This window comes from Prionailurus bengalensis, chromosome B3 (genome assembly GCF_016509475.1).
Source record: "Prionailurus bengalensis isolate Pbe53 chromosome B3, Fcat_Pben_1.1_paternal_pri, whole genome shotgun sequence".
NCBI lineage: Eukaryota > Metazoa > Chordata > Mammalia > Carnivora > Felidae > Prionailurus > Prionailurus bengalensis.
Genome location: NC_057355.1, coordinates 118990661 through 119016476, shown reverse-complemented (window position 1 = coordinate 119016476; position 25816 = coordinate 118990661). Strand labels below are relative to the sequence as shown.

The 25816-nt window shown below is 38.3% G+C and overlaps 1 protein-coding gene across 5 annotated transcripts in view; it reads right to left on the bottom strand.

Annotated features, from left to right (window-relative positions):
• Positions 1–23832, bottom strand: part of RBM25 (RNA binding motif protein 25) — a 60998-nt gene extending 37166 nt beyond the window's left edge. Inside the window, exons 1-6 of one of the 5 annotated variants that reach the window (XM_043556521.1) lie at positions 23564–23832; positions 15516–15632; positions 15283–15403; positions 8739–8788; positions 6997–7164; positions 1345–1402 (exon numbers count right to left, since the gene is read on the bottom strand). In XM_043556521.1, the coding sequence (XP_043412456.1) occupies positions 1345–1402; positions 6997–7164; positions 8739–8788; positions 15283–15403; positions 15516–15557 (439 nt within the window). In that variant the 5' untranslated portion in view covers positions 15558–15632; positions 23564–23832. Of the gene's footprint in view, positions 1–1344; positions 1403–6996; positions 7165–8738; positions 8789–15282; positions 15404–15515; positions 15780–21092; positions 21153–23563 lie in introns of those variants that run through there. The other 4 variants (XM_043556524.1, XM_043556523.1, XM_043556525.1 and 1 more) reach the window with 4 other exon arrangements.
• Between the last annotated feature and the right edge of the window lie 1984 nt (positions 23833–25816).

Below are 25816 nucleotides of genomic sequence, written 5' to 3'. Positions count from 1 at the left end.
AGCCCTACATCAGACTCTGCTCTGAGAGTCCAGAACCTGCTTGGGAGTCTGTCTCCCTCTATCCCCTCTGCCTCTCTTTCTCAAAAATATTTTTAAAACAATAAAAGAAATTAAACAATAAATTTAAAAATAACATAAGGAGGGGCGCCTGGGTGGCGCAGTCGGTTAAGCGTCCGACTTCAGCCAGGTCACGATCTCGCAGTCCGTGAGTTCAAGCCCCGTGTCAGGCTCTGGGCTGATGGCTCAGAGCCTGGAGCCTGTTTCCGATTCTGTGTCTCCCTCTCTCTCTGCCCCTCCCCCGTTCATGCTCTGTCTCTCTCTGTCCCAAAAATAAATAAACGTTGAAAAAAAAAATTAAAAAAATAAAATAAAATAACATAAGGAGGAAATGGATAGGGTACAGGTTAAGCACAATTGACCATGAGTTGATAAAGCTAGGTGATGAGTATGTGGAAGTTCATCACACTACTCTAATTTTATATATGCATGATTTTTTCCATAATAAAAAGTGTTTCAAGAATGTACATCAGTCGGGGTGCCTGGGTGGCTCAGTCGGTTAAGCGTCCAACTTCAGCTCAGGTCATATCTCACAGTTTGTGAGTTTGAGCCCCGTGTCGGCTCTGTGCTGATAGCTCAGAGCCTGGAGCCTGCTTCAGATTCTGTGTCTCCCTCTCCCTCTGCCCCTCCCCTGCTCACGCTCTCTCTCTTTTAATAATTAATAAACGTTAAAAAAAAATCTTTAAAAAAGAATGTACATCAGTCATTACGCATCTGACTTCGTCTCAGGTCATGATCTCATGGTATGTGAGTTCTGGCTCTGCATCAGGCTCTCTGCTGTCACCATGTGGAGCCTACTTCGGATCCTCTGCGCCCCCCCCCCCCCGCCCAACTCCCACCCCTCCCCTAGCCTCCCCACACCCCGTCTCTCAAAAATAAACATTAAAAAAAAGAATAATGTACACCAAACAGGTGCTTTTACCAAGAAGAAAGAACAGCCTGCTTCTAAGACAAACAGGTCATCTCACCATCAGTTCTCTTGCTTCCTGCCTAAGTGTTGAATGCTAATCATACACTCCTGCTCCGAGAAAAAGACTTTTCAAAACAATACTGTAAAAAAAAAAATCTGAATATTTTTTCCTCTCCCACCTCTTTCCTGTTAATGCTTTTCCACTTTCTAATCTCAACTCCCAGCTAAATCTTTCCAACCACCTTTAATCCTATTCCAGTAAGAAGGAAGACAAAGAGTGCTAACAGAATACTCCATGGTTAAGGGAAATAAGAGTCAAACATGTAAGAAGCTATCTATGTAGCTTAAAAGGATCTTAATAAGAAAGAATTACCTACCTTGAAGTTTCCCAGATGCACCTTGTACTCGCTTCCAACTCAAAACCAAGCCACATTTCTTCAAAATAAAAAACAAAAAATGATCATTACCATTTAATAAAATAAATTAATTTGTAATAAAAATAAGAACACAATCATATTTCCACCAGGAGAAAAATAAAAGAAAAAAGAAAAAAATCATACCAGCTATTAAATTTCTTAAAATTCTCTCAATTCCCACAAGCTTATTATATAAAAGAAATATACAATACATCATTTAAAAGAAAAATAATAAATTCTTACAGATTCTCTTATTTGCAGAAAATTGGCTACCTTTTAATATAGAAATTTTACAGCATTATTTACCTTATCCAAAATATATAAAACGCCAAAATTACCAATATCATAGTATTTAAAATAAACTATAAAAAATTCAAGTAAATTAGTCCATAAAAATTATGTTTTAAAACACATGTATATACTATAAACAACTTTTTAAAGATTTTTTTTAAGTAATCTCTATACCCAATGTGGGGGCTCAAACTCACAACCCCAAGATCAAGAGTTGCATGCTTTACCCAGTGAGCCAGCCAGGCGCCCCTATATCATAAAAGTCTTTTAGTAACATGGGTAAATGCTTGATAAGGATACAAAAATAACATGGGACATGAAATTGCAAATATACAGTAAGACTTTATGCAATGAAAAAAATTTTCGATAAATCAGAAATATGAGCGGAGCAGGTTACCTGAAGAGAACATTATTTTGTTTAGTTGCAAAGTTTTTAAACATTATTTCTAATTATTAAAGTAAAAGCTAGAAGGTTAAAAAAAAAAAGTTATTTGTGGAAAATGGTAACTGAAGACTGCCTGTCAAAACTAAGAGAATGCATGTATTTTTCACATCTTCCTTCACAGAAACCAATCAAATGAAAATCAAGGAATATAAAAGATAAAAACCCATGAGATCAAACATTGCAGGGGGAAACGGCACCAGAATTCAACAAAATTTTAAGAAGACAAAAGGCAAGGGGCGCCCGGGTGGCTCAGTTGGTTAAGCGACCAACTTCGGCTCAGGTCATGATCTGCCCATCCGTGAATTCGAGCCCTGCGTCAGACCCTGTGCCTGTGCCTGTGCTGACTGCTCAGAGCCTGGAGCCTGCTTCAGAGTCTCTCTCTGCCCCTTCCCCACTCACGCTCTCTCAAAAATGAATAAACATTAAAAAAAATTTTAAAAGACAAAAGGCAAATGGAAGGATGGGAACTCATTCAGTGTATCAAAGAAAGGCATAACTCCCAAGTGTTAACAGATGAAGATACTACTGAGAAAGAATTAGGTTAATGGATTCTACAAAGCCAAGTGGACCTAGACTAGAGGTAAAAGGTGCGTACAGTAGAGAATGGAGTTGCAGAATGAAGCTGAATAAAAACAGGTGCTTGCCTGACAATATGAATATGGAACAATCAAAGCCTCAGAGTTCTTTTCAAGCAACTACTCTAATCTCCACCCCCAGAGAAGATAGCCTGCTATCTTTATAAGAAACTATACTATCCCCATCCTCAGGTAAAGACAGAATGAAGTTATGAAGAAAGTAAACAGAACAGATATGAAAGATCAAGAAGGGATACAGAATGGGTAACAAGGGCAGCTAATCATATACTCACTAGGCATGAAACCAATCAACTGATGGCTAAATTACCCTACAATGATGTTCAACATTTTACAAACCCAGCATTTCCACACAAAAAGACTTTTAATCCCTAACTCTTAAAGGTAAGCAATCAAGGATCACTAGACATTTAAGGCCTTAAAAGAAAAATAAGGGGTACCCTGATGGCTCATTCAGTATAGCATGCAACTTGATCTCAGGGTTGTTGAGTTTGAGCCCTGCATTGGTCACAGAGCCTACTTAAAACTTAAAGGGGAGGGGCGCCTGGGTGGCTTGATAGGTTAAGCGTCCGACTTCGGCTCAGGTCATGATCTCACAGTCCGTGAGTTTGAGCCCCGCGTCGGGCTCTGTGCTGACAGCTCAGAGCCTGGAGCCTGTTCGGATTCTGTGTCTCCCTTTCTCTCTGCCCCTCCCCTGTTCATGCTCTGTCTCTCTCTGTCTCAAAAATAAATAAACGTTAAAAAAAAAAATTAAAAAAAAAAACAACTTAAAGGGGAGCCCCGGTGGCTCAGTTAGTTAAGCATCTAACTTCGACTCAGGTCATGATCTCACAGCTAGTGAGTTCGAGCCCTGCATCAGGCTCTGTGCTAATAGCACAGAGCCTGCTTGGGATTCTCAATCTCTCTCTCAAAATAAACAAACTTTAAAAATAAATAAAAATAGAAAGATGTTTCAAATAGAATATATACATTATCTCCACACACTTGTACACAAATATTCACAGCACCATTATTCACGACAACCAAAAGTGGAAATAACCCGATTGCCCATCAACTAATGAATGGGTAAACAAAATGAGGTATGTCCATCAGATGGAGTATTTGGCCATAAAAAGGAACGAAATACTGATATAAGCTACAATGTAGATGAACCCTGAAAACATTAAGTAAAAAAGAAAAGACAAAACACAAAAAGCCACACATACCCTATGATTCTCTGTCTATAAAATACCCACAATAGGCAAAACTACACAGACAGAAAGTAGGATAGTGGTTGCCATACACTGGGGAGAGAAGAGAATGGGAAGTGACTTACAGGGTATAGGTTTTGTAGTTGGGGTGATGAAAATGTTCTAGAATGAAGTTAGTGGTGATGTTTGTACAACTTTGTGAATATACTAAAAACAACTGAATTATTATGAAAGGGTGAATTTTAAAGTATAAGTATTATGTCACAATAGAGATTTTTTTTAAAAAATGTCCTCCCAACATTCCTTTGGAAAAAAGTTGGCATTATCTTGTAAAACTGAAGATAAACATGCTGTAAGACTCAGAAATTCCACTTCTAAGAGAATACATGACAGAAGTTTTTTCATGTTCACTGAAGACACGACATTACCAGTAATCATACAGCAAAACATAGTGTTAAGAAATAGAAACAATCCATAAGACTATCATTAGAAAATTTTAAATTCCAGGTCATGATCTCTTGGTTTGTGAGTTCAAGCCCCACATTGGGTTCTGTGCTGACAACTCAAAGCCTGGAGCCTGCTTCGGATTCTGTGTCTCCCTCTCTCTCTGCCCCTCCCCTGCTCATGCTCTGTTTCTCTCCCTGTCTCAAAAATAAATAAATAAATAAATAGATAGATAGATAGATAAATAAATAAATAAAATTAAAAAAAAGAAAATTTAAAATTCATGGTACATTACTACAATCCAATGGTACACAGCAATAAGTAAACTAAAGGTATATATATATTAGGTGAAAAAAACAAGTTATATAGTATAGAATTAAAATTTAATTATAAATTTTCTGAATATATAAATATGTAATTAAAGTAAGAAATACACACATGAATGATAAACACCAAATTTAGGATAGTGGTTTACCTCTGATAATTACCTCTGTGAAAAAAGAAGTGGGAATTGGGGCCAACTGTAATGATTTATTTCTTAAGAAAAAAATCTAGGGGCGCCTGGGTGGCGCAGTCGGTTAAGCGTCCGACTTCAGCCAGGTCACGATCTCACGGTCCGTGAGTTCGAGCCCCGCGTCGGGCTCTGGGCTGATGGCTCAGAGCCTGGAGCCTGCTTCCGATTCTGTGTCTCCCTCTCTCTCTGACCCTCCCCCGTTCATGCTCTGTCTCTCTCTGTCTCAAAAATAAATAAACTTAAGAAAAAAATTTAAAAAAAAAAAAAAAAAAAAAAAAAAAAAGAAAAAAATCTAGAGATAGTATCACAAAATACTGAATCTGACGAAGCTAGGTTTTGTGGTGTTTATTTCCTAAACATTTTTTAATTCAAGGATCATACACTCTACAAAACAGAAATGGCAATAAAATCAAAAAGGAGAAGATTTTAAAATCACTTCTTTAAAAAACAGGAGATTATGGAGGGAGAGAGTATAGGCACTGTTGTTTTTTATTATAAAACCATTATTATTTCACTTAAAGTGCATTTATCACCAGGATAAAATTTTTCATCTTTTTTTTTTTCTGTTTATTTTTGAGAGAGAGAGAGAGAGGGCATGGGACAGAGCATGAGCAGAAAGGGGAGAGGAGACGGCGACACAGAATCTGAAGCAGGCTCAGGGCTCTGAGCTGTCAGCCCAGAGCCCAACGTGGGGCTCGAACCCACTAACAAGGGAGATCATGACCTGAGCCAAAGTCGGAAGCCTAACCAACTGAGCCACCCACCCGTCCCAGGATAAAAATTTTTAAACTAAGAAAAAAAGAAATCAATGAGGCAACTGGATGGCTCCGTCTGTTAAGTGTCTGACTTCACCTCAGGTCATGACCTCACAGTTAATGAGTTCAAGCCCCACATCAGGCTGTCAGCACAGAGCCCACTTTGTATCCTCTGCCCCTCTCCTGTCCATGCTCTCTCTCTCAAAAATAAATACACATTAAAAAAAATTTTTTTTAAACATCAATGTCAGGGGCACCTGGGTGGCTCAGTCAGTTAAGCATCTGACTTTGGTTCAGGTCACGATCTCACAATTAGTGAGTCTGAGCCCTGAGCTGGGCCCTGCGCTGACAGCTTGGAGCCTAGAGACTGCTTCAGATTTTCTGTCTCCCTCTGTCTCTGCCCCTCCCTGTGCTCGCGCTTCTCCCTCTGTCTCTCTCAAAAATAAACCTTTTTAAAAAAAATGTCAATGTCATGAAAAACAAAAACAAAACAAGCAAACAAACAAACAAACAAGCAAAAGACAGGAAGCTATTCTGTATTAGAGAAGATGTCTAGGGGCGCCAGGGTGGTTCTGTGGTTAAGCATCCAACTCTTGATTTTTGGCTCAGGTCATGAGGCTCAGGTCGTGACCTTATGCTCTTATGAGCCTCATGTCAGTCTCTGCCCTGCCAACAAAGTATAACAATTCAGTACAATGTATAATCCTTGACTGAATCATAGATAAACAAAATGCAGCAATTATGGAGATTATTGGGAAAATTACATATGAACTGCAAATACATTCAGTTAACAATATTATATCAGGGGGGAAAAAATACTGTATCAGCCTTTTTTTTTTTTTTTTTTTTTTTTTTGAGAGAACGCACAAGTGAGCAAGGGGCAGAGAAAGAGGGAAAGAGAGAGAATTCCACAAGGGGCAAAGACAGGGAGAGTGGGAGTGGGAGGGCTTGAGCTCATCCCCAGTGAGGCTAGAGCTCACCAACCTTGAGATCAAGACCTGAGCCCAAGTCAGATGCTTAACCAACTGCATCACCCAGGTATCCCAGCCTTAAATTTCTTAAGTATGATGATGGTTTTGTGATCATATAGGAGAATGTCCTCCATCTTAGGAAAAACAGGAAGTATTTAGAGATGAAACATCACATCACAACTTAATCTCCAATCATTCAGAAAAAATGTGTGGGGTGTGTGTGTGCGCGCAAGTAGAAAATAAATGTGGCAAAACAAAATTGTGTTTCACTATACTATTCACTGAACTGTTTTGCAGGATTGAACATTTTCAAAATAAAAAGCAGAAAAGGATTATTCAGTCCTATCTGCGTTTTCATAAATTTGAAATCGATAATAAAACTTAAAAATGAAAAACAGTTTAACACTTACAGCAAGGAGCTGTCTTATAAGCATGTCTGAAGCTTTCTCAGAAATGTTGCCAACAAAAACTGTAGTAGTGGGACCACAATTTTCATCATTTTCTTTAGCCTTTAAGCCTGGATGATCCTTTCTTGCTCCCAAATGCTTTCCAACCATGGACACAGTGGGTACTAAAACCTAGAGTGAAAAAAAGGCAGTAAAATTGGACCTGGCAATTAAATTCCCATCACGTTTAATGTAACATTAAGCTAACAACAATTTTTAAGTAGTGCATACACAGCAATTAGTAAAGGTTCTACATACCTAATCTAAAGCTCCTATCATTTTTCATTAACACAAAATTATTTGCAACAAGTTCTATTATTAGATAACCTTTCTTTTAAAAACAACTTGGAAAAGAAAATAAAAATAACTTGGATGGAAATTTCTTTATATTTAAGACCTAATTCTTAAATGTCCACGATATCATAAGTGATTTAAAATTATCAAATATATCCCGGAGATCCGTCACAACTCTGTACACACATAAAAGCAAATTTCAATTATCCCTGCTAATCCTCTGACAAGAGTATTCAAATACTCTCACAGCATTCTCCAAAACTTAAATTTTACCTTCATCAGTTGCATTTTTTACTTTTCCTTTGTAACTTTCAACTTCCCAGAGAACCAATCTTACTCATTTTTACATCTGAAACTGAATTTAGCAAAACATCCACAGAAGGCACTGAATAAAGAGTGGTGAACTGAGGGAGCTGCTCCAAACCCCAAGTCCCACCTTTTCCTAGGCTGAAATGCAAGACAGTAAGTACCTGTCAGGTGGAGGTTTTCCAAAATACCCCAACAATGGGTATCTGATCCAAGAAAAATTAGACCTCCCCTTGGTCTGAAGAACCATATCTTCTTAGTGGTCGGCCTCACAGCAGATTGTTTCCCCACAGAGTTACCATCTCCTTTTTAATATAGGTAACACCTCCTTCTCCCTCCCATTTCAAAATCCACAGGTAGAGAAACAGTTGAAAGTAATGAGATCTACCCTCCCTCAAAGAATTCCAAATGAAGCTTCATATTCTACCAGTTAACTCAAAGAAGAATTCTGGCTAAATAACAGTTAAGAGGATTATTATTTATTCATGTGTAGTAGCATGTTAGCATTCTTAATGAAGATACTGAGAATGTACAAAAGCTTTGATGAATGTGAAGAATTAAGGCTTAAGAAGACTGAAAATGAAACAGTTTAGCAGAGTAAAGGCTTCAATAAAACTTTACAAAGCTTAAAGATACCATAACAGACAACAGAGAAAAAATAGGTTGGAAGGGGCTAAAATTAGGTACGTATGAGGAAAGAATGGAAATATATTCAACTCAAATTTCACTTCAGAATTTAAATTTCTGCTAAGATCATTCCTACAGTATTTTTTCTTTCTTTTATGAGATTAGGCATGTCAGATCATTCTCCTATCTCCCAGGACCAAGACAAAATGAGAGAATGGTGAAAAAACCAATGTCCTAAATCTGAAAGAACAAGTATATGAAGAGTGTAGAGAATACGAGGGAAATCATAAAACTATTTAGGGAGCCTATTTTAGGGGCAACTGCATAATATGCATAGCTGAGTGAAAATGATACTCAAATACATGGATGCTCTCACTCCCCATCATTCTTTTAAACATTAAAATACTTTATCAAGTTGTTTAGCTTTAAAAGAAGTATTACTACTGTATCTCCTCATTCCTCCTTAAAATTGTACTTACAGTTGGAGCAGGAGCCATAATGCTCATTGGTACAGGAATCATTGGGGTCCCTGAGAAAAAAGGCATAATAAATTGTAAGAATACAAGTATATAAGACTACATTCTATATCAACTACGTGCCATACCAACAGATAAAAATGCAGGACTAATGACAATGAGATATTGATGAATGCCTTATTTTCAAAAGCAATGGGGCATCAGACCAGTCCATATAAACTTACATAACAACAAAAAAAACTATTCAAAAAGCAAAAAGGCTGCCACAATATGCTTTCGTCTCAGAAGTTTAAAAAACTCTATAGTTGTTGATTCATGTTCATCTGATTCAGTACATCCTGAAAGCCAGTAACTTACACAAATACAGGTTCACTTATGGGTAAACAACAGTATTAATGAATCCTTCAAAAGGTTAAAAAAAAAAAAAGGTATCAAATGAGAAACGAATCTGGAAACCTAGATAGAATCGTGTTATTGCTGGTTCTTTAATAAAAACAAAAATCAGGGGCACCTGGGTGGCTTAGTTAGTTGAGTGTCCGACTCTTGATTTCACCTCAGATCACGATCCCAGGGTCATGGGATCGAGCCCCAAGTCAGGCTCTGCACTGAGTGTGTAGCCTGCTTTAAGATTCTCTCTCTCCCTTTGCCCCTCTACCCTGCTCACACTCTCTCTAAAAATTAAAAAAATAAGGCAGCCTAGGTAGTTCAGTCAGTGGAGCATGAGACTCCTAATCTCGGGGTCATGTTTTCAAGCCCTACGTTGTGCATAGAGCTTACTTTAAAGAAATTAAAAATAAATTAATTACTTAAAAAATTTCAAAATAAACCATGCAAAAAATATGACCAGGAATGTCAGTCAGTGTCAAAGAAAATCTCTAAGACAAGTATCTGCTGCTCTGAAGGTTTAAGAGAGATTAATGGGCTATTACTGACATCGTAGTGAAATCTGCATTTTTGTTTTTAACTACATTGTTTACCGATCAATGGCTGGCTACTGTATAGAGTGTCCTTGTGTATATAACTAATGAAATCTTACCATTCGAGTACTAAGAAAAAGAATGTAATGAGGGCAAAAATCAGTGAAAGATTTTGTCCAGTTTTCTAACATAAATTTTAAAATGCTTCTAAATACATCTCAAGAAGTTCCAAAGTCGCTCTTCAGTTCAAATTTAACATCAACTTAAAAGAATTCTCCAGCTAAGACTGATAATAAATTCTTAAACATTTAACATTATCCATTTATCTTCCAATGTAACGCACTTAAAATAACTTTTAAATGAGAAAAATCAGGATTCCTATCAATACACCAAAAGAATATTACAAAAACGGAAAAAACATAGAAGTGCTTGGCTGGCTCAGTGGGAAGAGCATGCAGCTCTTGATTTCATGGTCGTGAGATCACACTGAATGTAGAGATTAAGTAATTAAACTTAAAAAAAAAAATAAAAGACTTCGGAATCAAACCTGGGTTCAACTCATCGTTATGTCATGCCTAACTATGCAACCGTGGCCAAACTCTTAAGCTACAGTTTCCTCAACTGTAGTAAGGTAATCATTTCTTTGGAGTACCTATGAGACTTACGGAGATCATTTGTGTGTAGCACTTAAATACAGTGGATGCTCAAAACTAGAATTCATCAACCTATCTAAAGTTTTCACTTTGTAAAATAAAAAAATAAATCCTCCCCCCTTTTTATCAACTGTAATCTATATGGCACCTTTTCCATAGGTAAGCTGTTAAAGAAAAAGTCAGAAAGACATAGTAGAAAAAAATGTTTTTTCCTTTTCTTTTAAAGTAAGCTCTAGGGGTGCCTGGGTGGCTCCCATGATTGAGCACCCAACTTCGGCTCAGGTTACAATCTCACAGTTTGTGAGTCCAAGCCCCTAGTTCGGCTCTGTGCTGACAGCTCAGAGCCTGGGGCTTGCTTCAGATTCTGTGTATCCCTCTCTCTGTGCCCCTCCCCCACTCTGGCTCTGTCTCTCTCTCAAAAATAAACATTAAAAATAAAAATAGTAATAATAATAAAGTAAGCTCTAAACCCAACACAGGGCTCAAACTCACAACCCTGAGATCAAGAGTAACCCGCTCTATCGAGTCATCCAGGTGCCCCATTGTTTGTTCCTTTTTAATAGTTACTAAAATTTGAATGATACATTTTTTTTTAATTTTTTTTTTTTAACGTTTATTTGTTTTTGAGACAGAGAGAGACAGAGCATGAACGGGGGAGGGTCAGAGAGAGGGAGACACAGAATCTGAAACAGGCTCCAGGCTCTGAGAGCCCGACGCGGGGCTCGAACTCACAGACCGCGAGATCATGACCTGAGCCGAAGTCAGCCACTCAACCGACTGAGCCACCCAGGCACCCCTGAATAATACATTTCTTAGCCCAATTTACTAAATTTCATGCAATATGAAATTCATAATAGAGAATGTATTACTACTCATTACAAAGATCTATACATGCTAAGTATACAAAGTGTGAACAGTGCAATACTATGCTGTTTTTAAAAAACAGAAATAAGAGGGAGGGCACCTGGGTGGCTCTGTCGCTTGAGTGTAGGATTCTTGACTTTGGCTCAGGTCATGATCCCAGGGTTGTGGGATCAAGCCCTATGTGCTGAGGATGGAGCCTGCTTAAGATTCTCTCCCTCCCTCTCTCTCCATCACTCCCTTGGCTTGCATGTGTGCCCATGCTCTTGCTCTCTCTCAAAAAAAAAAAAAATTTTTTTTTAAATTTAAAAGAAAATAAAGAAAAACAGAAGCAGGGAAAGAGTATACATAAGCAAACACATCAGGATATGCATAGTTCATCTCTGAAGCGTGCACACTACAAACTGGTAAGAAAGGCTATGTTTGGGGAAGGGAATTCTCAAGAACTATGGGGAAAAAACTTTCTTTTTCTATATGCATAGATTACTCTTTAGGGAAAAATTACGGTTATTTTTCAAATTTATTTTCTAATTTAATATAGAATTTGACCATCACACTTAAAAGTGCAATTAATTGCATTAATAAGCAAGAGAAGAAAATGATTCATGAACATGGGTTATGTGTGGTCTTGAATTACTACACGAGTTTAGCATACTACTTTATTATTTACCTTTTAAAGTACTGATGCTCTACAAAGAATGCACAATGAGTTGCAACTAAAGTCTGATTTATCACCCAAGTATATTTCCCTGAACAGAAATGATACTGTATGCTATTATAAACAGAATCAGAATTAATAGTGTTATTCTGAATAAATGCCAACATTAGTATGGCAATGACCAAACAGGCAAGAAGAAACACTTACAATCTGGTTTCAGGAGCAGCTGACCCACCTTTTTTTTTTTTTTTTTTTTTAACGTTCACTTATTTATTTGAGAGAGAGACAGAGACAGAGAGAAAGAGAAGACGTGAACAGGGGAGGGACAGAGAATCCCAAGCAGACTCCACACTGTCAGCAAAGAGCCCCACACGGGGCTTGAATCCACCAACTGTGAGATCACAACCTGAGCCAAAATCAAGAGTTGGACACTTAACCCAGGTGCCCCCTGCTGACCCATTTTAAAAGATATGCAGAGAGTAGTCTTAAGAGAAACAGGTTTCATTTATCTTCTACTTCCGTTTAATAATTTGGTATAATGTTCATCAGAAAAGGTTAAATTTAGTATTTGCTCTTTAAAAAAAAAAGGAGTTAAACTTTTTTTAATGTTTATTTATTTTGAGAGAGCGCGCGCGCACGCGCGCACACACACACACACACACACAGAAAGCACATGCGCACAAGCAAGGAGGGGCAGAGATAGAGAGGGAGAGAGAGAATCCAAGCAGGCTCCACACTGCTAGTGAAGAGCCCAATGCAGGGCTCAAACCCATGAACCATTAGATCATGACCTGAGCCAAAGTCAAGAGTTGGAAGCTCAACCCAACTGAGCCACCCAGGTACCCCATCAAAGGAATTTAAATCTTTTCTATAAAACCAATCTACTAGTAGGGAAATTAAGGCACTGATCTTTCAGTCATCTTTCCTGATTCTGAATAACTGATTATGCTTCATTCCCAAATCCCTTAAATTTCTTCATAAAGAAATTTTTTTTTTTAATTTTTTTTCAACGTTTATTTATTTTTGGGACAGAGAGAGACAGAGCATGAACGGGGGAGGGGCAGAGAGAGAGGGAGACACAGAATCAGAAACAGGCTCCAGGCTCTGAGCCATCAGCCCAGAGCCCGACGCGGGGCTCGAACTCACGGACCGCAAGATCGTGACCTGGCTGAAGTCGGACGCTTAACCGACTGCGCCACCCAGGCGCCCCATAAAGAAATTTTTTAAAAAGTAAACTATTCTTTCCTATAAAGCTATATAACACAAGGGTTTTGTTTAAAAAAATATATATCATGGGGTACACCTGGTGGCTCAGTTGGTTAAGTGTCTGACTTTGGCTCAGGTCATGATCTAGAGATTCGTAGATTCAAGCATCATGCTCTGTGCAGAAAGCTTGCTTCAGATTGTGTCCTCTCTCTCTGCCTCTACCCCACTCGCATTGTCTCTCTCTCAGCCATGTTTATCTTGTGGCTTTTCATACCTACTCCAACACTGCTATATACTTGCCCTAGGAGTAGAAGGCCTCAAAACTGAGTCCGTAAAATGTGTTGTGAATTAACAACCCATCTTATGAGCCAACTTCAATGTACTGCTGATCTCTCAACAGTAAAACACTGTAATTTCAAATAGATAATCCAATAGTTAAAAACAGGTCTCTGATATAAGGCTTCCCTCAAACAGGATGCCTGGGTGGCTAAGCGGTTAAGCATCTGACTCTTGATTTCAGCTCAGGTCATGATCTCACCGTTTGTGAGTTCGAGCCCCACATTAGGCTCTGTGCTGTCAGTACAGAGCCTGCTTGGGATTCTCTCTCTCCCCGTCTGCCCGTCCCCTGCATGCACTCACTCACTCTCAAAATAAATAAATTAATTTTTAAAAATTTTAATTAAAAAAAAAAAGCTTTCCTCAAATATTTCTGGATTATTTACAGGATCATTTGCTGATTTCAGCAAAAAAGCAAACATAAGAAAAGCAAAACTTTTCACATACAAATTAAGGACAGTTCTTAAGATACTGTCTTTTGGAAGAGAAGGTGATTTTGTATAAAATTTTTTCAGCCCTGTTAAAAATATCTGCACTACTGCCCATAAACCAAAGGAAAACTCTTGCTCTCTAGGCCAAGCAATGTTAAGATGTACCTCAAGATAATGGTTCTCACCTGCTTCGGATTCTGTGTCTCCCACTCTCTCTACCCCTCCTCTGCTCACACTCTGTGTCTATCTCTCAATAATAAATAAATGTTAAAAAATAAAAATAAAAAGATAATGGTTCTCAAATGTGGGTTCTTAGTTTTGCTTAAATAGATCCTTAGGATCCGCCTATGAACTTATTGAAAATAAACATTCCTAGGCCCCAGTACCTTGAGGATCTGAATCAGTGGGTTGGAGTAGGGCCTGAAAAAAAAATTCTTTTTCTTTGGACCTCAAAGAGCTTTGGAGAGAGGAAGCTTTTATATGGTAATCTGGAAAGCTCTCCAAAATATATTATCAAGCATAAAAAAAGGGGTAGAACAGTACATATAGGATGCTACTATACATCTACATTAAGAAAAAAAAAAAACCCATTGGATAAAAGAATATATACTTGTGATGGCATGTAATATGTACTAAAAAGTATCTGGAAGAATAAAGAAACTAATGACTGTTTAAAACAGTTTCCCTCTCAGGGCGCTTGGCTGGCTCAGTCGGTTGGGCATCCGACTTCAACTCAGGTCATGATCTCATAGTCCATGAGTTTGAGCCCCGCATCGGGCTTTGTCAGCTCAGAGACTAGAACCTGTTTCGGATTCTGTGTCTCCCTCTCTCTCTGCCCCTCCCCCACTCACGTTCTGTCTCTGTCTCTCTCAAAAATAAGTAAATGTTAAAAAAAAATTTTTTTAATACAAAAAAGTTAAATAAAAATAAGTTTCCCTCTTTCGGTAAGAGATAGTAGTAAGTTATGTAGGAATTCAAGGAAAAGTATTCACTGTATACCTTTTTGATGACTGAACCATACGAACGTACTGCCTTTTTAAATTTTTGTTTAATGTTTATTTTTGAGAGAGAGAGACAGAGACAGAGTGAGCATGAGTGGGGGAGGGGCAGAGAGAGAGGAAGACACAGAATCTGAAGCAGGCTCCAGGCTCTGAGCTGTCAGCACAGAGCCTGACGCGGGGCTCGAATTCATGAACTGAGAGATCATGACCTGAGCTGAAGTCGGACGCTCAACTGACTGAGCCACCCAGACACCCCCCTATTTTTTTTTTTTTTAAATAAAGGGTTTTGGTTTTTTTTTTAACCTCCCCAGATGAATTTGATACTCACCCAGAGATGAAAAGTACTGCTACAGGAAAATGATACATCACATTTACAAAAGGATGCTAACAGACATCTTTACTACTAACACATATCATTTTCCTAAAGTTAACAGTGTAATGATGAAACTGCAGGTTAAAGAAACAACAATATCCACAAACTTACCTGGAGGTACAGGTGGAGGAAAACCAGGAAACTGTGGGGGTGGAATCCCTGGTGGGAGTGCTGGGATTCCCATGGGAGGGCGATTCAAATGAGGGGGAAAAGACATTCTTACTGCAGCGGTCTAAAGAAAAAAATCATGACAAATCATTTTATTTGAAATCTTTGCAATTTGATATGCCTGGTTTGTTGGCCTTCATTTTTAGAGTATCTGCAAAATTCTAAAGTTTTCTTACCCAAAGTAGTTGGCAAAGACCCTCTTTTCTCTGTCTGTCCATTGAGAATTTTTAAAACTTAGATCTTTTCTAAAATAAGTTCCCAAAATGTACACGATCTAAATTCAGGATAGACTCCTACAATCATGTGGGAATACATATAAAGGAAGAAAAAAATTTTGAGGTTCAGTTAATATCCAAAAATTAAAAACCAAACATCAACGAATCTTTTTAAACCAAACTCAGAATCCAGGAAGGTTATCTAACAGTTTTTTTTTTTAAGTGTTCTGATGCAGTCATTTTTTACACACATCAGCACCCTGAAAACTAAATGTACAAAGTTACGCAGTATTTGTTGACTCAATGTTGGCCAGTTCCTCAAGGACAAATGACTGTCTGTCTCAGTAAACTATAAACCTGAGGGGGAAGAAACCGCCTGACATCAGGTCACATGGTAACCACTCAGATATAAAGAACATAAAATTTGTGACAGTGAGAAAGATGTCATAATTTTTGATAAAAGCAAAACTCTTAACCATTCTTGAATGAAATTCAATGAATGAATGAAATTCAAGAATCAGATGTTAGCATTTGATTTAATGTAAGAATACACTGAATCGCTTCATTTGATTTATATTACTTAAAAGAAATTTAATTTTGTGTTTTAGCTAAATGAATGTATTTAAGACTCCTTTATGACCAAATTTTATATTTTCATCAACATACTTGAGTGTCCAGAACTATAAGAAAAAGTAGAAAAACAATGTGATGCCTTGGGAAGATTCCATGTACCAATTTTAAAAAGCAGCCAAAATCAGTGATCCCGTATCAGTGATGGCACTAAATAGTAGCAATTTAATGAACAGGATGTTTGTTGGATACTAGGAAAAATTTCACCTACACTCTACAACTGAAGGGGTCTAGAGTTGTTTGAAGCTTTTAAAGAACATTTGTACTATTTCTGTGTGTGTATTTCATACACTGATTTACTCACCCTTCAGAAGAGAGAAGATAAAAAGTGCATGTCTTCCACTTCCTCGCCCCCTAATCCCAACAGTTTGGTATATACCGTTGTATTCTTCTAAATAGCTTTCTATACACAAACTAACATACAATTATTTGTGTTTTTCTGCAAACAGTATAATCATACTATATTGTTACGTGCATTTCTCCTTCATTATCATTAACATCTCTTCATATCAGTTCACAAAGTTCTATCCCAACCTTTATAATGCAGTAAACTACCATAATACAGGTATACAATAATTATTCAATCAACAAGGATGATTGGCTCCACATTTTGCCTCTTACAAATAACATTGAACATTCCTAGACATACTGGATATATAAATCTATGCACCTGTGCAAATAATTTTATAACACAGCTTAGTACTGTATGTATCTACACTTTACCTCCAAATCATCCTCCAAAACTAACGTACAAATTTATATCCTCACCACCAATACGTGGGTATGTATGCCCTTACCTCAGATCCTCAACATCACTGGAGTAAATCAGTGTTTAAATTATAACAGTCTAATAGGTAAAAAATACTCTCATTTCAATATGTATTTCCTTAATCACTAATGAGGTTGAGTATCTTTTTACCTGTTTATTAGACTTTTCTTTAAAACAGTCTTAGATAAGCATGTCCTTCAGGCTCACAGCTGTTCTTCCTCAGTGTTGACTTAATAAGTCAGGATAATACAGGATTATTTAGGATAATTCTATAAAATCTAAACTTCCATTTCAGAAAACACAGTACACTTAAAATATTTACAAAGCTTTACAGGTAAAACAAATTCCTAGAATTTCATACACTTAGAAAATAAGGTACTGGAAAATGCTTTAAAATCTTAAGCATCAGCATAAATTAAAAAGGAAAAATGGAACTAATTTAATATTATAAATGTGTTGAATTTTTAATCTTTTTGTAATACTTTTTGCCCAAAAATAAAAACAAACATTCTACAGGAGGGGGCAGAAGTGTATCTCCTTTCAAAAGAGGGCTACTGTCCTACTTACAGAAGCTCTTCTATTATCATTATAATACTCTATCTCAGCACTTTCTTAGGAGGGCAGTTGGTATTAATACCTGTTGAATAAATAAATTAGTGAATGAATCAGTAAACAAATTTATTAACAAGCTCCCATGTGCCAATTTCTATGCTAGCAATGACCCAGTGTCTAGCCTCACAATGTTTTTACAAAGACCGGAGCATGAATTTATTGCCAAGTATTAAGCTGTAACCATTTTTTTAAAACCCTTTATGTTCTTGGTGTTTCAACTGTATTTCGTGGCTCTTAAAGGTATAATTCATTCTGTAAGAATAACCAGATTATATGTTTTATGCTAACGTATGCATTCTATTCACTTCTAATTTTTGTTATATGTCCCTTTCATTTAAAACCATCCAAAACTTGCTTATTCATAGGTGAAACTTCAAAGGTAAAGAAAGGTATCTTAATAAGATAATGGTCCCTCCTATGGTCAGAAAACAAACAATTCTGATGATCACTGACCAATATTAATGTTCACTTTAAACACCCTAAAGTGAGAGTATCAACCACTTTTTTCAACATAAACTTTTATGTTTTGGCATGTGTGAAAATGACTAAGAATACTTTTATTTTATTTTTTTAATTTTTTTTTTAAATTTTTTTTTCAACGTTTATTTATTTTTTGGGGACAGAGAGAGACAGAGCATGAACGGGGGAGGGGCAGAAAGAGAGGGAGACACAGAATCAGAAACAGGCTCCAGGCTCCGAGCCATCAGCCCAGAGCCCGACACGGGGCTCGAACTCACGGACTGCGAGATTGTGACCTGGCTGAAGTCGGACGCTTAACCGACTGCGCCACCCAGGCGCCCCTGGAATACTTTTATAACCGTAAGCAAAGCTGATCAGTTTTTAGCTACAGTTGATAAATTGTAATATTCTCATAATAAATTATATGGAGATTCAAAGTTGGTAGGTACACTATCAACAATAGCCGAAGTATGGAAAAAGCCCAAATGTCCATCAATGGATGAATGGGTAAAGAAGATATACTATACATATACAATGGAGTATTACTCCAACAATCACAAAGAATGAAATCCTGCCATTTGCAACTATGTGGATGGAACTAGAGGGTATTATGCTAAGCAAAATTAGTCAGAGAAAGACAAATATCATATGACTTCACTCATATGAGGACTTTAAGACACAAATGAACACAAGGAAAGGGAAGGAAAGCAAAAATAATATAAAAACAGGGAGGGGGAAAAAACATTGAGACTCTTAAATATGGAGAACAAACAGAGGGTTACTGGAGGGGTTGTGGGAGGGAGGATGGGCTAAATGGGTAAGGGGCATTAAGGAATCTACTGAAATCATTGTTACACTATATGCTAACTTGGATGTAAGTTAAAAAAATAAAATAACAACAACAAAAAGTTGGTAGGTACGTTGTAAAATAAAGTAGGGAAAAGAACATGGGAGCACTTTACTTTAAATATGGTGGTTGGGCCTCACAAAGAAGACAGGCAAACTGAACGAAGACTCCAAAGAGGCCAAGACAGGAAGCCTCATATATGGAGGCAACAGCCTTCCAAGCAAAGAAAACAGCAAATATAGGAGCCTGAGGTGATCATGTAGTGTTTTGTGGGAGGAAAAACAAGGCCAACAGCTGGAGCAGAGTACTTGAGGAAAGCAAAGATAAATGCCAAGTATTCTTGGGGGAGCGGGCTCACAGAATGTAGTACTTAGTAGGCCACTGCAACGGTTTTGATTTTTACTCTGAGATGGAAAACATTTGAAAGGCTTTTGACCTGACTTACACTTTAAATGCGTCACTGGCCACTGTGTTAGTAAGACTGGCATTTTAATAGCGTCACTGGCCACTGTGTTAATGAGACTGGAGAACAAGTGGAGATGCAAAGGACTACTACTATAATAATACAGACAGGAGATGGTGGTCTGGAATAGGTGGTGAAAGTGTTAGATTCTGGATGTATTATTTCAAGTGTAGCCAATTGCTGACGGATCACACAAGGAGTTTAAGAAAAAGAGAGTTGCAAAGGTTATTTTATTAGCACTGAAATGATTTAGGTAACATTTACAAAATACTTGTATTTTTCACTTTCACTCCGGAGGGCTTCACTTTTAGAAGGCTCAAAGCATTTTTTTTTTTTAATAAGATTTTATTTTTAAGCAATGTCTACGCCCAACGTGGGGCTCACACTCACAACCCCGAGATTAAGGGCCACATGCTCTTCCCACTGAGCCAGCCAAGCGCCCCTAGAAGGCTCAAAGCATTTTTACCGGCTCAGTATGAAACCTTATAGCCCAAAGTAACAAAATGAGCACCTATCACGCGAGTATTCCCTATCTTTAGTGCCTACTTCAGTGTGGCAGTGGCCATACAGATTTATTACGCGTTTGTCAAAATTCACTGAAATTAAATGGGTGCATTTTATTGTATGTAAATTTTATCTCAATAAATCTAGTTTCCTCTGTCCAAAAAAAAAACACTTTAAATAACATGTACCCCTACCACTCAACATATGCGTGCATTCTGCTTTTCTTTTTTTCACTTTTTCCTCTTTATGTTTTTTTTTTTCTCCTTATGCTGTTAAATCACTCCTTTTCTCACACCATTTACTGCTAATAACCATTCCTCCATTGCAGATTTATCCCAATAGAAAAAATATTTCACCCGGAATAGATTTACTGGCTAACCCCATCCAGACCCGGTGTGCCAAATTTCTGAATGGTAAGAGGCAAATGAACCAACAGATTCTCCTGAACAAATACTTATACAACTCATTCATTCAACAAATATCTAGCTCCAATTGTGTGTCAGATTCTTTTCTAAACATTATTTTCCTACAGTTACACTGCCAGTCCAGTAGCTCTTCATTGAATATAAGTGATCAATACTGTAGCGTGTGTTGTTCCCTGCTCTGCTTACAGCCTACAAGGTACAATGGACTGACATACCTGTCCCAGCCTAAGGAAAGCAAGCCCCTCAAAACCGCATCTCAAACTGAATTTCTACAGAAGTGGAGTCTTGGGGAACTATTCCCAGGAAAGAGTATTCCATATCCAAAGAAGAACAGGAAATGCTTGATTAACAAAATGTTTCTTTTGCAGGAAAGCTTTTCAGAGGTATGAAAATACTCAAGTGTTTAAGTCTCCAAAAAGGGACGTGATCTTTTTCTTAGCTTTCCACTTTGCGGTTTTACCATTTTCAATGATTAAAAAGCGATACTATTTACAGAGAAAAATTAGTGGTAGTCTGGAGCTGAGGTGGGAACAGGGAGTGACTTGCAAACCAGAAAGAAGGATCCTTTTGGGGGTAACAGTCACACAACTCTGAACACTTACTAAAAATCATCAAATTGCACATTACAACAAGTGTATTTTATGTATCAATTACACCTTAGTAAAGTTGCTTTAAAAAAAAAAGCAATATCAATTCAGAACAAGTTCAGGCTAAATCCAATTAAGACCTGTAAATTAGATAATATTGAATCAATATTAATTTCCTGATTTTGTTCACTGTACTGCTATTAAATATGAAAATACCCTTATTCTAAGAAATATACACTTACGTATTTAAGGGTTAAGGACACCTCATCTGTGGCTTACTAGCAAAACATTTCAGAAGAAAACTATGAAGAAAAAGAGGAGAGGATAAAGTAAATTTGTGAAATGTTATCATTTGGGGAATCTGGGTGAAAAGCTATTTAAGAATTCTTTCTACTATTCTTGCAACTTTTTTGAAGTTTGAAATTGTGCTGATTAAGTTCTAAAAAGCAGTATCAGTAATTCTGGTGGTGTAAATGTTATGTTCTTTTTATTTTCTGAAGTTTCAAAATTTTTTTAAAAAGCAAGAGAAAAGCTATTCAAAAACTTTAAGGGATAATCAATCGAAATCCTCTTAGGAATGGCAGTGGTAGTTGTCAGAAAAGACTATCAAGAGGTTAAACAAAATACACAGAATGTTTTTGTAAGACGTTGAAAGATTTGATGACTACTTCTGCTTCCAAAGTTACAAAATAGTCAATACAATTTTTCTTTAAATCGTATATAAATGAAAAAACTATATAGCTAATCAGTGACCCAAGAAGTTACTTGAAAATCCCAAACTAATATCGGGTCTGAAGTAATTACCAATATTAAAAATGAACTCATTTTATTTTAATAACAGATTTAAAGCCTTAACACAGTAAAATAAAAAGATACCAAACCACAAACAAAACAAAACAAAACAAAACACCTTGGCCCAAACTATTATTAACATATAGTGCCTATATGCAACATTGGGACAATGAAAACATTTTCTTACTAGAAATGTTTTAGAATCAAACATTCAAACATACATACATACATACATACATACATACATACAGGAAAAACCATATTTTGGAGACCAGAAATGGGAATCCGGTAACTCCAAGAAGAATTATTATTTAATAAAAGTATTAACTAACATTTTATTTACTTCTGTTTACAAAAGCCTTCAACATACATTATCTCACTGAATCTCCCAAATTACCTGGTGTAGATATATTATTGTCCTTTTACAGATGAAGAAGCTATTTTGTCCATGGAAACACAATAAGTGAGTGGGGACTCCAAGGTCCCCACTATCCTGAAATTACCAATCCAAAGGCTGTTTTCACTGTATCACAATGCCTCTTTCTAGTAATAACATACCAAGAAGAAACTTTTTATTAAGGGTTAACTTTGATTTTATTTAGAAAAGTCTATTCAGAGTACACTGGACGACACGTTAAGAGTCAGGATCAGGCTCTTGTACTTCACTGAAATTTCTTAAATAACAGTATCAGTTAACGCAAACTAAACACTATGTGACTTAGACATCGCACTAAGGATTTTACATACTTTTTCTCAATTAATCCCTAATAACAATAACCTATGAAGTGGATACTTTTATAATCCTCAATTTACAGATGAAAAAAACCCAAAGCTTCAAGAAAAGTTAGATTAATTAGAATAGTATAGTATCTGCTTGAATCATGAGGACCAACTGAATGCCTTTCAAGGCCCCTGAATGTTTTTGGAAAGCTTTTAAAAATCAAAGTTCCCAAGACCATATAAAAATTGTTTATACTCCACTGCCAACTACCTAATTCACAGTACTTCATACTAGAGCAGTCTGGTACAAGAGAAGTCCAATCTCTTCCCTCCTTTTGGTCTGCTCCTCTCTGCCCAGGATCAAAATGGCTTTTCCATGGCAATATAAATATCCACATTACATAACTTCAAAATAATCTTCGTACTCCTAGATCTACTTCGAAAAACGTATTTAAAAAGTACTGAAGACCAAAGAAGAGTAAGAAAGAAGTAACACATTTTAATGTGGAGCTTGGTCATCGCCTAGAATGAATGGGGATATAGTTTACTGCAACCTCCAAAGGAGGAAGGGGGCAGGACCACAATACTCATCACAATCTTAGACAAGCAAACCAAGAGGGTGCCAAAAAAGGTGGGCATTAGCTGAATCCGGAGTGGGTGTGGGGGAGTGCACTCGGTGGAGGGCTCTGGATGACCAAAGAGGAAGGGAAAGAAATCCGTTGGTGGCCGGCACCTCGCTAAAACGGGTGGCTGCTCTCTGGCTTGTGGGCAAAGCCTGGGGCAAGAGTGTCCTAGGCCCGGAAAATCTACAGTAAGGTTCCCCAGGCTCGGGTTAGAAAGGGGCCTCAGGGAAGGGCTCCCCAGGGGCAGACCGATCGTTTTGTGGCAAACGTGGAGCCCAGAAAAGGCCCAGGCGATCCACTCAGTGACGGGCCGTGGGAGGGAAAGAGAAAGTGGGCGACAATGCAAGGAGGAAAGCTCTGGCAGTAGGTCCCGGCCTCCACGGGTTCCTGCTGGGCCCACTGGTTTTCGAGGCCTTAGAGAAGTGAAGAAACCCAAGCCTCGTGCCAGCCCCCTCCCCCACCCCAACCCCTTTTCACCCCCAATCCCAACCCGGCCCTTTCGCACCCTCCCTGGTTTCCCCTACTCCCGGTCTCCCGGGTCTCCCGGTTCCCACACGCGTTCAGAGGCGTGGACTCACCCGCCGCTCAGAAAACAGTACGGTCTTCGCGGCCTTCCGGGCTCCAGGTTACGAGTGGGCTCCACCGGTTCGAGGTTTCTGCGCACCGCTCGCCGGGAGACTGGTTCCGAAGCGCCTACTCGCACAGGCCGCAAACACAGCCGCGCTGCGCGGGGAGCTTCTGGAGGTCTTCCTCTTGCCCGGCATGCACTGCGGCCAGGCCGACTGAAGAGGAGAATCATAGAGAAGAACGTGTATAGATAGTCTTCCCTTTGGCTCTGAATCACCACGCAGCGGCCAATAACCATAGAGAAGGAGAGCCTGGTGGGGACTAGAAAGGCTCGAACTGTAAATTACGACCCACCCTGCCATTTTTGATTGGAGCTGATTGAATCTTATGACTACGAGACGCCATCTTGAGGTCAAGGTTCCGCTGCGCGGGGCGCTGGGGTTGTTAGATTCTCACTTTTTGTAGTTTGTGTTTCCGGGCGTACAGGCTTGTTTTGTGGCTGGTTGAGGTGGGATGGACTGCTAACGGGGCTTCACCTAGCACGTTAGTGCGAACTCCCAAATGCTAACTTTCCCCTGGAAAACAGCTATTCTTGATACCAAGAAATAACTGCCAGAGGGCGTGGTGTGTTGTTTTTTTTTTTTTTAAGTGCACGCGCACACCCCTTGTGCTCACTAGTAGAGCCAAAGAGGGGGCTAAAGATACTTGAAATACCTAAAATAGCCTGTAAAAACTTTTAACACAACTTTCATTCTGTAATGCAAAGGTGCTGAAAAGAAATTCACTTGTTAATGGAAATGAAACTAAATTAATGCAACTAAGTGAAACTAGTCATAAATGATTCTTCAATTTATGCCCTTTACGGTCAATATCTTTTTACAGGCCTTTGTTTCCCAACTCTTCTCAGGCTTATCATTTATTGGACATAAAGTTGTTGGCTCCCTGAGTGTTGGAAGGTAAATGCAAGTAAGATTTTATCCTTGTTTGGGAAGAGCCACAAACAACGTCAGATGATAGACTGACCACTGTGTGTAAAACTGAAACACACTCCCTTTCTTTATCTGCTTTTCCTATTGGATTTTACTCTACAGCATTTATCACCACTTACTAACTTTATATTTTTCTTATTTATTTTCTGGTTTGTCTTCCCCTACCCCATCATAATGTAAACTTAAGGAGTACAGGGATTGTTTTGTTCACTGCTGTGTCCCAGTGCCCAGGGCCTAAGACAAGGTTTGGCATATAGCAAGTGCTCAATAAATATTTGTTGAATGAAAGAAAGGATTATACATTAAAAAGAAAAAGAAAAAATGATTATACATGAGTACCAACAGAACCTAAAATGCAATGGGAACACTAATGGGAAAGGCTATATAACATTACTACCATTTGTAAAATTTACATCCATCTGTATTTCCACTCATTAGATTTTCTTAATGTTAGTAGGGCTAATAATATCTCTTCCCCAGGGGTGCCTGGGTAGCTCACTGGGTTAGGCCTCTGACTTGATTTCGGCTTAGGTTATGATCACACAGTTCATGACATCAAGGCCTAAGTCTGGCTCTGCATGGTCAGCAGGGAGCCTGCTTGGGATTCTTATTCTCCCTCTCTCTCTGCCCCTCTCCTCCTCTTTCTGCTCCTCCCATCTGCCCACCTTGTGTTTGTGCCCTTGGTCTCTCTCCCTCTCTCAAAAATAAATACTGGGGTGCCTGGGAGGCTCAGTTGGTTAAGTGGCCAACTTTTGATTTCGGCTCAGGTCATGATCTCACAGTTCATGAGTTTGAGCCCTGTGTCAGGGTCTGCGCTCGCTGCACAGAGCCTGCTTCAGATCCTTTGTCTCCCTCTTTCTGGCCCTCTCCCACTTGCGCTTTCTCTCTCAAAAATAAATAAACGTTAAAAAAATTTTTTAATAAAAATAAACACAAAAATTTTTTTTAAATATCTATTCCCCAGAGCTATTGCGAGGATTAAATTAACTAATGCATGTGAAAGTCCTTTTTTCGGTGACGTGCTAGTCAAACGCTAGTTACATTTCACAAATAAAAGCGAATTGTTGGGGCATCTGGGTGGCTTGGTCAGTTGGGCATCCAATTCCTGATTTCGGCTCAGGTCATGATCTCTGGGTTCATGAGCTTGAGCCCCTGGTCGGTCTCTGTGCTGACAGCGCAGAGCCTGCTTGGGATTTTCTCAGTGTCTCTCTCTCTCTCTCTCTCTCTCTCTCTCTCTCTCACACACACACACACACACACACACAATAAATAAAC